The 14,294-nt window shown below is 43.2% G+C and overlaps 1 protein-coding gene across 1 annotated transcript in view; it reads right to left on the bottom strand.

Moving 5' to 3' along the window:
• Positions 1 to 748: 748 nt before the first annotated feature.
• RAD23B (RAD23 homolog B, nucleotide excision repair protein) overlaps positions 749 to 14,294 on the bottom strand; it is a 247,329-nt gene continuing 233,783 nt past the window's right edge. The window contains exons 9-10 of the mRNA XM_069239926.1: positions 7,004 to 7,210; positions 749 to 1,676 (exon numbers count right to left, since the gene is read on the bottom strand). Coding sequence (XP_069096027.1) covers positions 1,563 to 1,676; positions 7,004 to 7,210 — 321 coding nt within the window. The 3' untranslated portion in view covers positions 749 to 1,562. The remainder of the gene's footprint in view (positions 1,677 to 7,003; positions 7,211 to 14,294) is intronic.

The raw sequence follows: 14,294 nt of genomic DNA on the forward strand, positions 1-14,294 counted from the left end.
TAGACCATCCCTCTGGGCTTAAAGTAGGTATCTTGAATAAGTGAGTTACCTATGCAATTTTTAAAATACTTGGGAGAACAGCCTTCACAGAGGGCGGCATTAATGATAGTTTTGACCCTGCTCATGTCTAACACAAGGCAATCCTTATGGAGAGGAGCTGAGATCCAGAATGCTCTTTAAAGGTGACAGTGCAGGAAGAAATAACCAAACCTCCACAACTGTATCCCTCGCCCCAGGAAGATTCACCAGAATGTCCTTTTATTTACCACCCACTAAAATCACATGTATTTGCTTTCAGAAAGTTAAGAAGGGGGTGCCTAACATGAACTGTGGTTCAATTTAGCCAAATGTATTACTTCTAAAAGAAAAATATTTGAAATTGTTCTGTAAGTATAGGATTGTACTTTCTTGCATACGTGTTAAGAGGCATTTAATTTTACAGCTGTCAGCTGTAGTAAAATATATATTTATTCATGTGTTTTACAGCTCTACCAAAAGGACATTGTATTCACAATAAGGAAGGAAATTACATCAATTAGTATTTTGTTCCCTTTGCAAAGATTTACCCAGATTCATGCTGTTTGTTGAAGGTAAGACCATTATAAATTAAAGCTAAGAGGTTTTAAGATGTTATTCAATGTGTCTAAAACTAAAAATTCAATGGCAAGTAACATGTTATATTTTGTAACATGAAAGAAATAGGCAAATAGTTCATGCCAGTAAAGAAGTTCTTCATAACCAAACGTGCAACAGTTGTTTTAAAACTTTTACTGCAATATGACATTGAAGTAAACAGTAATTAGATAGCTACCAATTTTTCAAAAAGAAAAAAATGTAAACAGGAAAATAAGTTGCCTGTAAGTGTACAGCTTCTCAAATCGTATCAAGAAAACGGGCATCTCACATTCACTGATTAGGAATTTCCTTTAACTTCGTAAAATAGCAAAAAAAAACTATTCTCAATTATCCTTAATATCAGTTAAAGAGTAATGTGTTACTTCTGCAGAAAATTTGATAGCGGTCCTTTCAAAGCAGCAAAACAATCAACTTAAATTTTGGCGTTTCTGCTTTCTAGTCGTGCCTATCCCTTCATAGATTTTGCAAAGCCATCATCCAGTGTTAATATGAGATACTGATGGAATATTCTAGGTAGCTTAAAGGCTATTTTCAAAATACCAATGCAATGTAAGAAGAATCTGAAAGCAGGGCAATAAACTAAATTCCTGGATCTAATGCGCTCAAAGTAAATTGTGAAAACCTAGAACAAAACAGCCCAACAGTTATAGAAGGAACTAAATGCCTGTAAAAGCGAATTTTTTGGTTGTATATTATGTTACATATGGACTGCTGCCCCATCTCTTTCAAGCAGACCTGTGCTGTACTTCTCACTGCCCAGTTTCCTTTTATCTTCCATACAATTTTTCCCCGCCCCACACCAATATTTGTGGATATGACCTGCACCCTCCCCCCCTGCCTTCCAAAATTATCCTGGAATTCAGTGACCAGAGTTAGAGTAATGCACTGGTGTGAAGTGTGAGATAAAAGGTACAAGTCTCTTGCGCTCAGTCATCATCAAAATTCTGTTGTAGAAGGAAGTTGGCAGCCAAATTTTCATTCTTCTCGCAAGCAAAATATGCCTGTATCACAAGTCCTTCTGGGAAACCTAAAGCCTTTAACTGCGAAAAACAAAAAAAAAAAAAAAAAAAGGAAAAGCACAGGTAGTTAGTCACTGGATGTATATGTGCCACAAAAGTTCATTTATTAGAAATAAAATGATCAAAATTGACTGTACAATACTGCAATCTGAATTGCTGAGTATTACTAACCAGCTTTCCAAAAAGATATACTTATTCAAGGAGAGATTTTCAAATTCTGTGCAGGAATACAAAGTAATTCTAAAGAATGCCACAATTTGCCTGTTGAGTATCTTTAAGAAATGCTACTGCTTTCAAAGGAAAATGAGAATTTCTAGCATAACTCATTTACATAAACCAAATAAAAAGTAACACTGTAAACGTTTATGGGGGCAGTTAGGGAGGATGCCTTTAAAGTAACATGGTTATTTTGATAACACTACACCTAAGTTCACATAGCACACTTCGTATATAGAGAGCCAACTTCCTACAGACCATCTCAAAGGGAGAGATAGTGTGCACAGAGTCCAAAGGTTCCCCTTAGAGGTTGACAGTGCATAATTAGAGAATACTAACGCTCTAGTTTGTGGTAGTGTGGTCGAGCAGTAGGCTTATCATAGGGTAGTGTTAAGCATTTGTTGTACACACAGGCAATAAATGAGGAACACACACTCAAAGACAATTCCAGGCCAATAGTTTTTATATAGAAAAATATCTTATTTCATTTTAAAACCACAAGATTCAAGATCTGAGGTAAGTACATAAAATGCAAGGTACTTCACACAGTTGGGTATAGAACTTTTGTTTTAAAACAGTAGTACACACAGTTTTGGTTGAAATGGCAATAAGCAATTTTAAAAGTGGACACTGCAAAAATCAACAGTTCCTGGGGGAGGTGAGTTTGGTAAGGTTTCTCAGGTAAGTAAAGCACTTACACAGTCATTCTCCTGGGCATAGGCAGCCCACCGTTGGGGGTTCAAGGCAACCCTAAAGTCATTGCACCAGCAACACAGGGCCAGTCAGGTGTAGAGATCAAAGTAGGGCCCGAACCACATAGGCGCTTATGGAGAACAGGGGTGCTCCGGTCCTAGTCTGCTTACAGATAAGTACCTGCGTCCTCGGGGAGCAGACCAGGGGGGTTTCGTAGAGCTGGGGGTGGGGGTGGCAGGGGTGCCACAGGGCAGGCAAGCCTACAAAACACACGCTCAGCAGCAGGTGCAGTAGGCAAAGTAGCTGTCAGGTTTGCCATGGAAAGCAATGGAGGGACCCGGGGTCACTGACGATGCAGGCAGGGCACAGGCTGGCTTCTCTGGCCAGCCATTAACTGGGCTAGGATGAGGGCCGCCTGCTGGTCACTCCTGCACTGGTGGGTGGTTCCTGTCAGTCCTGGGGGCTAATGGTGCAGTGCTTGATCCAGGAGTTGGCTCCTTTGTTACCAGGCAGTTGCGGTCACTGGGAGCCTTTGGATCCTCTCTGCAGGTGTCGCTGTGGGGTGCAGGAGGTCGACTCAGGGTGTCCACGTCGTTGGTGTCACCTGGGGGTCCTCTCTGCAGTGTTGGTTCTCCTGAACTAGAGCAGGGGGTGTCGGGTGCAGAGTGTGAAGTCTCACGCTTCCGGCAGGAAGTGAGAGTTCTTTAAAAGTTGTTTCAAAGTTGCTGCAGTTTCTGAACAGTGCCGCTGTTCTCAGGAGTTTCTTGGTCCTTTAGGTGCAGGGCAGTCCTCTGAGTCCTCGGAGGTCGCTGGTTCCGACGGATGCGTCGCTGTGCAGGTTTTTTTTTAGGCTGGGGCCAACTCAGTTGGTGTCTCCGTCGTCTCTGCAGGGCTTTCAGGTCAGCAGTCCTTTCTTCAGGTTGCAGGAATCTGATTTTGTGGGTTCAGGGTGGCCCCTAAATACAAAATTTTGGGGTGTGTTTAGGTCTGGGGGGTAGTAGCCAATGGATACTGTCCTTGAGGGTGGCTACACCCTCTTTGTGCCTCCTCCCTGAGGGGAGGGGGCACATCCCTATTCCTATTGGGGGAATCCTCAAAACTCAAGATGGAAGATTTCTAAAGGCTGGGGTCACCGCAGGTCAAGGCACCTTAGGGGCTGTCCTGACTGGTAGGCGACTCAGCCTTGTTTTTCTCATCTCCTCCTGCCCTGCCGCCAAAAGTGAGGGCAGTGGCCGGAGGAGCGGGCATCTCTACTAGCTGGGATGCCCTGGGGCACTGTAACAGAAGGCATGAGCCTTTGAGGCTCACCACCAGGTGTTACAGTTCCTGCAGGGGGAGGTGAGTAGCACCTCCACCCAGTACAGAGTTTGTTCCTGGCCAACGAGTGACAAAAGCACTCACCCCAATTAGCCACAAACTCGTCTGGTTGTGGCAGGCTGGCAGAAACAGGTCAGCCTAACACTAGGAGTCGGACTGGTATTCAGGGGGCATCCCTAAGATGCCCTCTGGGTGTCTTTTACAATAAATCCCACATTGGAATCAGTGTGCATTTATTGTGCTGAGAAGTTTGATACCAAACTTCCCAGATTTCAGTGTAGCCATTACGAAACTGTGGAGTTTGTAATTGACACAGACCATATACTCTTTATGGCTACCCTGCACTTACAATGTCTAAGGTTTGGATAAGACGCTGTAGGGGGGGTAGCGCTCTTGCAACTATGCCCTCACCTGTGGTATAGTGCACCCTGCCTTAGGGCTGTAATGCCTGCTAGAAGGGTGACTTACATATGCCACAGGCAGTGGGTTGAGGGCATAGCACTGAGGGTAGTGCCATGTCGACTTCGTCATTTTCTCCCCACCAGCACACACAAGCTGTGAGGCAGTGTGCACGTGCTGGGTGAGGGGTCCCCAGGGTGGCATAATACATGCTGCAGCCCTTAGAGACCTTCCCTGGCCACAGGGCCCTTGGTGCCAGGGGTACCAGTTACAAGGGACTTATCTGTGTGCCAGGGCTGTGCCAATTGTGGGAACAAAAGTACAGTTAAGGGAAAGAACACTGGTGCTGGGGCCTGGTTAGCAGGATCCCAGCACACTTTCAATTAAAACTAGCATCAACAAAAGGCAAAACGTTAGGGGGTAACCATGCCAAGGGAGGCATTTCCCTACAGCCAACAACACATTCCAATTTCATTCCGAAACCTATGTGTCACCAAAACTTTGCTTGCCATTTCTAAAGCAATGTATGCACTCACTGTGCTGCTTCGTTTCGTATCAGCTGGCCTGAAAATATCTTGTGTTAAATTGTATTCAATGCATCTTTCCTTAGTGCTATTTAATGCTGCATGAGAGACCAACTGAAACCCTGTGTGGGATTAGATAATTTTTAAATACATGTTAGATACCTTGACCAACACCAAAGCATCCGGTTCATCCCAGAACCTTTCCACAGCCTAAGTGCTGAATCAATTATATTTTTCCTCATAGGTATCCCCGTTTATTACATACGTTGGTTGTTTCAATATGAATTATTGATGTATGTGAAATGTACATTTATGTCACTATTCATTGCAACTTGATAATCAAGTCTGCTTGAATATATTCAAGTTATTATATCCCAGTTCCAAAAATGGTTTTCAAATTATGGATAAGGTTTCACAGAAGGCAATTATTTCACTTCTTATTTATTACTATAAATCAATTAGCACAGTTTCACAGAATGTGAGACATTAGAAAGGCCTCTTCTGCTAACTGTGACCCAGAAAACATCACTGGCACCAGCTGCGTAGCACGTTATTTCAGACCTTTGAGTAATTCTAGATGACTCATTGAAGAAACCAACTATTACTTTCAGTGCACGAATCTGTTTACAGTGGATACCTCCTTCAGCTCAGATGGGTGCTTCATTTCTTCTGCTGTGGGTCTCTCAGGCGCTTTATTTATAAAAGGTTATCCCCACCCCCACAATTTTGATTTTAGTTTTCAGTAGAAACTTTCTTAAATTAGAAATGGTTGCTAGATCCCGGATTGGGGTGGTTCTGAATGTGAAAGAGGATTCCAACAGAAGCTGTGAAGAAAGCAGTCATTTCAGTCTTCATTGTTGCTCTTCTGTTAGTAAGTTGAAAATATCATCGCAAAGGTGTTGTGAGGGATGAATATCTGTTTATCTTGCAGGGCAATTTTACTAACTTTTTCCCCAACACAATTGCAAAACAAAGCAATGGTCTCTGTGAAATCCTCGCATCTGCCAATCTTTAACCCGTAAAACACCCAACTGATGAAGCTATCTAGGAAACTCAACTCCGAAGACCTATCCAAAAGAGTACATCAAATGCAAACATCCCATAATTCAAAGACCAATCCCAGCAAAGACAATCAAGAAAAAACTTTCAATTTATTTGCTCCAATTTGACTTAAAATAATCAACAGTTCTCCAACACAGGGCCTGTTCAAAATCTCGCCTATTCTCTGGCTTGGAAAAGTAATTTAAAAAGTGTGGTCACACACCAACAGTCACATCAAAAACAATGACCTTCTTGCCAATACCCCAACAGAATTCAAATGTTTTGGCACAGAAAACACTACCTTAAATATTCTGAACATAGAATTAACCTTGGTGGGTCTTAATCCATTACACAGTAACTCAGCCAAATCCTTTAGTTTCACACTGGACTTCTCTCTTGAATCACAAGTGAACAAAATGGCACAATCTGACAACCACCACCTACATCCACTTAAGAAAGTAAAATCCCTACACTTGTCCATCCAACTAAGAACCACAGCTGATGCTCTCATCTCAAGAACTTATTTGCACAACAGCATCTTATCTGGTATGCAATCATTAACCCTGGCTGTGCTCAAAGACTCAGAAAGGTTCAGATATATAACAAGTGTTCAAGTCTACCTTTTCACAGGGTTTGGCTATTTTGTGACGATATTTGGTTGCAGAGCGGACGCTGAAAATAAGTGCATTCAAATATATATTGTTTGTGTTGGCTGCCTGGTAGAAAATTCCTGACTGAGCAATAGTGGCAGGAGATTAATATGTTCCCTCTCGAGCGGTTCTCACAGGAGTAGTGAATTTTCAAAGTCATCATGATAGGTTTAGCAAATCTGGGTAATCGTGTTAACAGTATTAGGCGTTTTTTTTCCATGTCGTGACATTTAGGCTTCAAAGAAAGGTGGGGAGATTTGGCCATAGTAACATGCAACGTTTGGGAGACATTCATGCTTTGGTGCGAATGCACAGCACCAGCTTCTAAATATGTCCAGGGAGGGCCTACACTTGAAGGACTGGGGGGTGGAAAGGATACCAAAAGGGAGCAAAGAATCCCTAAACTGGATAGTTGTAACCAAGAATGCAGAAAACTAGACCAGGCAACACATACTTTTTCTTTACAATAATATTAAAAGTACTTCTACATGCATATTCATTGACTCACCCTCTCTATAGCTTCTTTTTCTTGAGGTGTTACTTGAATGTAGTTCATGTGACCGCTTCCCGAGTCACCTGCCATTCCAACACCACTGCTGCCACCAGTGCCACTACTGCCACCAGTACCACCTCCACCGCCACCAATCTGGCCACCAGACTCCTGAACTGGCTCATTTAACATCTGAATGAACTGCTCCTGGTGTTGACTTATTTGCTGTAATTCATCAGAAAACAAAAGAGAACAAAGATACAACACACTGAAATAATATAATTGTTGGTCTTATTTGAAATTTTCCATAAATACTCTCTGAAGTATGTTAGATTAAATACCCTACGATATCTGTTGAGAAAAAACAAGTTAGTGGCAACTGAAAGCCATTGCTAGAAGCAGTCACTTGCACACTATTATTAGATAACCAATTGAACTTTTAAACTACAGGGAGTGCAGAATTATTAGGCAAATGAGTATTTTGACCACATCATCCTCTTTATGCATGTTGTCTTACTCCAAGCTGTATAGGCTCGAAAGCCTACTACCAATTAAGCATATTAGGTGATGTGCATCTCTGTAATGAGAAGGGGTGTGGTCTAATGACATCACCACCCTATATCAGGTGTGCATAATTATTAGGCAACTTCCTTTCCTTTGGCAAAATGGGTCAAAAGAAGGACTTGACAGGCTCAGAAAAGTCAAAAATAGTGAGATATCTTGCAGAGGGATGGAGCACTCTTAAAATTGCAAAGCTTCTGAAGCGTGATCATCGAACAATCAAGCGTTTCATTCAAAATAGTCAACAGGGTCGCAAGAAGCGTGTGGAAAAACCAAGGCGCAAAATAACTGCCCATGAACTGAGAAAAGTCAAGCGTGCAGCTGCCACGATGCCACTTGCCACCAGTTTGGCCATATTTCAGAGCTGCAACATCACTGGAGTGCCCAAAAGCACAAGGTGTGCAATACTCAGAGACATGGCCAAGGTAAGAAAGGCTGAAAGACGACCACCACTGAACAAGACACACAAGCTGAAACGTCAAGACTGGGCCAAGAAATATCTCAAGACTGATTTTCTAAGGTTTTATGGACTGATGAAATGAGAGTGAGTCTTGATGGGCCAGATGGATGGGCCCGTGGCTGGATTGGTAAAGGGCAGAGAGCTCCAGTCCGACTCAGACGCCAGCAAGGTGGAAGTGGAGTACTGGTTTGGGCTGGTATCATCAAAGATGAGCTTGTGGGGCCTTTTCGGGTTGAGGATGGAGTCAAGCTCAACTCCCAGTCCTACTGCCAGTTCCTGGAAGACACCTTCTTCAAGCAGTGGTACAGGAAGAAGTCTGCATCCTTCAAGAAAAACATGATTTTCATGCAGGACAATGCTCCATCACACGCGTCCAAGTACTCCACAGCGTGGCTGGCAAGAAAGGGTATAAAAGAAGGAAATCTAATGACATGGCCTCCTTGTTCACCTGATCTGAACCCCATTGAGAACCTGTGGTCCATCATCAAATGTGAGATTTACAAGGAGGGAAAACAGTACACCTCTCTGAACAGTGTCTGGGAGGCTGTGGTTGCTGCTGCACGCAATGTTGATGGTGAACAGATCAAAACACTGACAGAATCCATGGATGGCAGGCTTTTGAGTGTCCTTGCAAAGAAAGGTGGCTATATTGGTCACGGATTTGTTTTTGTTTTGTTTTTGAATGTCAGACATGTATATTTGTGAATGTTGAGATGTTATATTGGTTTCACTGGTAATAATAAATAATTGAAATGGGTATATATTTGTTTTTTGTTAAGTTGCCTAATAATTATGCACAGTAATAGTCACCTGCACACACAGATATCCCCCTAACATAGCTAAAACTAAAAACAAACTAAAAACTACTTCCAAAAATATTCAGCTTTGATATTAATTAGTTTTTTGGGTTCATTGAGAACATGGTTGTTGTTCAATAATAAAATTAATCCTCAAAAATACAACTTGCCTAATAATTCTGCACTCCCTGTACATGCCTAGAACTTCCAAAAACACCAAGGCAGAACATCTGAAAATGAAATGTTACTTACAGTGTAGGTATGTATCTGTTCGAAACATGCAGTGCTGTAGATTCACATGCTCTGCATACTCCCCTGCAACTTGGTGCTGAGCTGGACATTTGCAAGGTGTTTTTCTTCAAAGAAGTCTTTCGAGTCACAAACTCTAGTGACTCCTTTTGGCTGCAACGCTTATGGGCATCGAGTCCAAGTTAGACTGATTTTTACACAGCGGGTGAGAGTAGTATCGAGATAGGATTGAAACAGTAAATGATGCACATGTGTACAGAACGAAATGAATATAGTGATTTGAGGAAAAATCTATCTGTAATCTGAGCCACATATGTCTGGGTAAGAGGGTGGGCGCACAGGAACCTACACCACTACACATTACAAACATATGCTGACAGGGTAAGTAACATTTCTGTTTGTAGCATGCGTTGTAAATAAACGTGCTCTGCATAGACTGCAAAGCAGTATCCTCCATAACCAGTGGCTAGCGCGTGGCTAAATGACATGTTGGATGTTAGGATATACCCCTTTTTGTATGGTCGCCTGCAAGTTTAGACTTGTGCTTGTCGACTCAAAATGAACTGAGGCCTTCTAATCAGACCTCCGTGCCTGTGCACTTACCCTTAAAACTGATATGTTGAATGGGCTTTCACCCAGCTGACCAGCTAACTTACCTGTAGGTCCCTAGAAAATGGTACCCAGGGTACCTAGAGCATGTTAGAGGTTTCTCCCCAGGGATTGCAGCACTGGTGGTGCCACCCTGGGTGACACATGAGTAAGACAAGACACCCAGTGCGCCATTTGTATACTGAAAGGGCAGGTTTAGCTGCTGGCCCGACTTTGCCATTTAAAGAAATGAAAAAGGTAGACTTCCCCTGGTATTTGTTTAAGTTACCACTACGCAGGTCTATCAAGTCCTAGGGCTGGGTGCAACATATCCAACAGGCAGAACATGTAATTTTACATGTTCTAATAGTAAAAACACGAAACAGTTGTCTTTATCGTGGAAAAGCTTGGTCACCCAACTGGACAATGCAAAGTTACACACTGATACCCTCAGCTGTGCTAACTCTGGAACAGTGCAACCAAAGTGAGTCATCCAAGGTATCAAACAACTCATTACATTCAGCCTGAACGGATTCTCAGGTCAAAAGTAATGTACCAAGCTGCAGTGCGCAACTTTAGCAAATAAGTCATTTTGTTGCCTTTAGTTCCCGGTGCCTATACCGTTTGCACACAGTGTTCTACACACCACAAAGAAAAAGATCCACCAGAGGGTTCCGAAGATACAGAATTTACAAGATATAGTAAACCACAGAATTTGACTCAACCGCGAATAAGCACTGACAAATTCAACAAATTAGAAACTTCTAAATGTTTTGAGTATAAAGTTGGACAAGTTGTAATGTGGTCTGAGTTACTTGGGTGACCAACTCGGGCAGGGAGCCAGATGGGGGACCAGTACGACCCTCAAACATTAACTTCCTCAGAAGAAGCAGTGTTCCAGCATTTCTAGTTATTTTATCCTCATTTAATTGATTCCTATTTAAGTGGTCCTTATGCGGACGATACAGGATGCTTGAAGAGCTATGGACACGACAATATCAACAGAGGTCTTCCTGCAGGGACTCCTCAGTACACAAAGGTGATGAGGGGGTCCTGGACACAGGTTTCGATGTCCCACAAGGACCTTTCTGATATGGCTGAAGTTCAGTCATAACTGGCCTACCAGTCGTCCAGTGTTGCAGTCACAGCCAAATCCTTCTCCGGGCTTTAACTTACTGGGTAATATATACTAGGGACTTACAGATAAGACAGTCTATTCCAATTGGGTTTAGCCAATGTAACATCCACGTTTTCGGGGTGAGGGCGCAGAGGTCTAGTTAGCAGGTCTCAGTGCACTCTCAAGGGTCAAAAAAACAGCAGCAGTAGTCAAAAAAATCCTGGGGGGACTTTACAAAAAGAGGCATTTTCTTACACTGAACACGTGAAGCATGACATTTCAATAGTTCCATAGTGCTTAGGATGGCAACTAGCTATGCAACCGTTCCTTATTGGTAGGAAAGTATGTAGACGCATCAGAGAACTCCAAGTCTTTGGCACCAGTAAGCTGTTTCTACCTGTTGGAAGTATGTGGATTGCAGAATCCGGTTGAAGTTCAATGTAGTTAATGATGAGCTTCAGAAAAACTATTTCAAAGCAATCAAACTGTAGGAGCTCATGTGTTTGTGCATTGTTGGTTTCACTGATGTGACCTGGAGTCGTATGCTAAACACATGAAACCGAAATCTAGACTCAAGGCAATGAACCAGCAATGGTCTTTGCCAAATGTACAATGGCAAGAGTGCACAGCATGCCGCAACAACTTTTGGCAAATACCTTAACAGCTAAAGCCTCTGTGCAAGAACACAGATGGACAAAATACTGTTTATTCAATGTGTGCACATAGGACCATGTAGATGCTTTGCAAAACTGTTCAAAAATATGCCATGGCGCATTATACTCTAGCATCGAACATGGGCATGGTGCAGAATTAAGGGGGCTAGTGTACATACATATATCTTGCTGTCAGGTGGCAAAAACGATCAGACAGAACATGGACTAATAGAACATTGATGTGAAATAGGACTTCCCTTTCAGTACACAAGATTTGAACTGTTAAATTCTGCAGATGGGCTCCCCAAACAATTAAGGAATGTCGGAGACTGACGGTATTGACAAATGACTGACACTGAAGGTATTGACAGAAAGAAACTTGTTTCCTAAGGCTGCATCGCCCACAAACAATGTGGAAGAGATTAGATTGTCTTGTCGGTAAAGGTGAGGTTCTTCACAAGTATCTTCGCATTGAGACTACTGACTCACCAAGCACTCCTGAAGTGGTCTCCTATGAAGCTTTGCATTTGGGGAAACGAAGATACAAGCAATTGACATTAAGAGGGAGGACTTCTGTTGAGCAGTTAAAAGGGACTGTGCTGGCGCTCCTAAAAAAAAAGAAAAAAAAAAAGAAGCCCCACTGTTCTCTCCCGAGTAGACACTTATTTTCTCTGCGTGACCACGGATTCACTAGACAGTTTAGTATTTGAACCAGTGGCGCTGTTGACTTACGGGAAGTGACGTGAAGGCCCGATGATAGAGATGGGACAAAGTCTTTCAGAAATCTTGGGGGGCTTTCTCTGCCGGTTTACCTTTTATTAAACACTCAAGTCAAGAATACACAAACAGCCCTTATCTGTGAAGAAAGGCAGCAGCCACTGTGATTTGGAGAATGTTAGGAACTGACCAAAGGTGAGAACCTTGTATTAATACTGCAGGTCTGTCACTGTTAAATGCAGAAACTGTTTCTTTGCCTTGGGAATATGGAAATAGGCAGAGATACACTGCAATATCCCCTTTTGAGATGGAGAAACATATGATGGAGGGTCAGTACTCAAACGCTTTCTTTTTTGATCAATTTGGGATCTAAAATCTCTTACTTCTTGAGACCTTTTTTGCAAATCATAACATCTTGAAATACACATTTTACATTTTGAGACGAGTGAATGATTGGTTTTTTTCCTGTTACTAAGTGGCATCTTCCTAAAGTATATGCAGCTGAAGTTTAGGTGCAGTTTATGGAGGGATTGACGGTGGAGGTAGTGTTGTGAAGATAACTGTATATCGGTTTGAATGTTTAGAACCCACTTAATGTTGGTGATAGATTGACCAACAGTACTTCAAAGCACTCTTTTCCACTGGAGTGGTGTAGAGAGGAAACAAATAGGATGGCGCGTTTCTCGACTAGAACTGATGTGGGTAACGCTTTCTCTGGATGATGTCTGGCTGTATGAAGATCTTTGCTGCTACTGACTTTGGTGGCGGATTGGGAAAGACAACTGATTGGGCTGAACCCTCTGCAAAGTGAAGTATCTGCAATCTCAATGACAACATTACTATTTCAAGAATTACTTTTCATTTAAAGTTGGCACCACCTTTTTCATCAACTGAACCTCATCACCTCTATGGGAAACTGTAGGAAAGTACCATATTTCTTGGCATGGTTACCCTAATTTCTGCCTGTTGTCAGTATGTTTGACCGAGTCTACTGGGTTCCTGTTAACCAGGACCCCAGTAGTTTTGCTCTCTCCTCTAAAAACTGTATCTTTTTCTTCCCACAATTGGCATACTGGTCCCCCCCATGTAAGTCCCTAGTATATGGTACCTAGGTACTGGAGTTCCAGGAGATGTCCATCAGCTGCAGCAATTATTCTGCCACCCACAGGGAGCCCATGCACAGGGTTCTGCAGGCTTGCCACTGCAGCCTGCGTGAAACTGGTGAAGACACCTGTTTTCACTACAGTTCACTATAAGTCACCCCTACCGTAGGCCCTCTCAGCCCAGAGGGCAGGGTGCAGGTACCTGTGTGTGAAGGCACTACTGCACGAGCAGAGGTACCCCCACAAACTACAGATCCATTTACCTGGACTTTGTGGGTGCGAAGACGCCATTTTAGGTGTGTACTGGACATAGGTCACTACCTATGTCCAACTACATAATGGTAACTCCGAACCTGGGCATGTTTGGTATCAAACATGTCGGAATCATACCCCAATACTATTTGAAGTATCATTCCATGCACTCTGGGGACTTCTTAGAGGACCCCCAGCATTGCTACCACCAGTCTTACAGGGTTTTCCAGGCAGCCCAGCTTGACCCTCCAGGAACTGACAATCTGCATCCACGAAGATTCTTCTTGCAACATAGTTTCCAGGGCTCCTTCCAGCTTCTGCAACATTTCCCCGGCTATGTATCCTCTGAGGGCGGCAAGTCTTCAGTCTGCACGAGAAGGAAGAGGGAATCTCCTTTGGAGAAGGAGTCCCTCCCCTGCATCCCCAGGCACCTACTGCAACGACAACTGGTTGTGTGGATCTCCTCTCATCCGGAGCCGCATGTATCCTGCATCACAGGTGGTGGTCTAGAATAGTCTTCTTGTTCCTCTCTGCCAGCTGTCCAATTTTGGTGGAGGTGAGCACTTGCCTTCCCACGCAGGACAGTACCACTGCGTCTCTTGTAGCTGCCAAGGCTTTTTTGCATCTCCTCCTAGGGATCTTCAGGATGCGTGTAGCTCCATCGCCCAGCAATTCTTCCTTTGACGCACAGCCCTCTGGGTCGTTCTTCTGCAGTGTGGGACCCTTCTTCAGTCATGCTGCGTGGGCTCTTCTGCGACTCCCGTGTTTCTGTCCTGTGAGACTCCTGTGGGTGCTTCCTTTGCTTCTGTGGG

The sequence above is a fragment of the Pleurodeles waltl genome, chromosome 1_2 (genome assembly GCF_031143425.1).
Source record: "Pleurodeles waltl isolate 20211129_DDA chromosome 1_2, aPleWal1.hap1.20221129, whole genome shotgun sequence".
Taxonomy (NCBI): Eukaryota; Metazoa; Chordata; class Amphibia; order Caudata; family Salamandridae; genus Pleurodeles; species Pleurodeles waltl.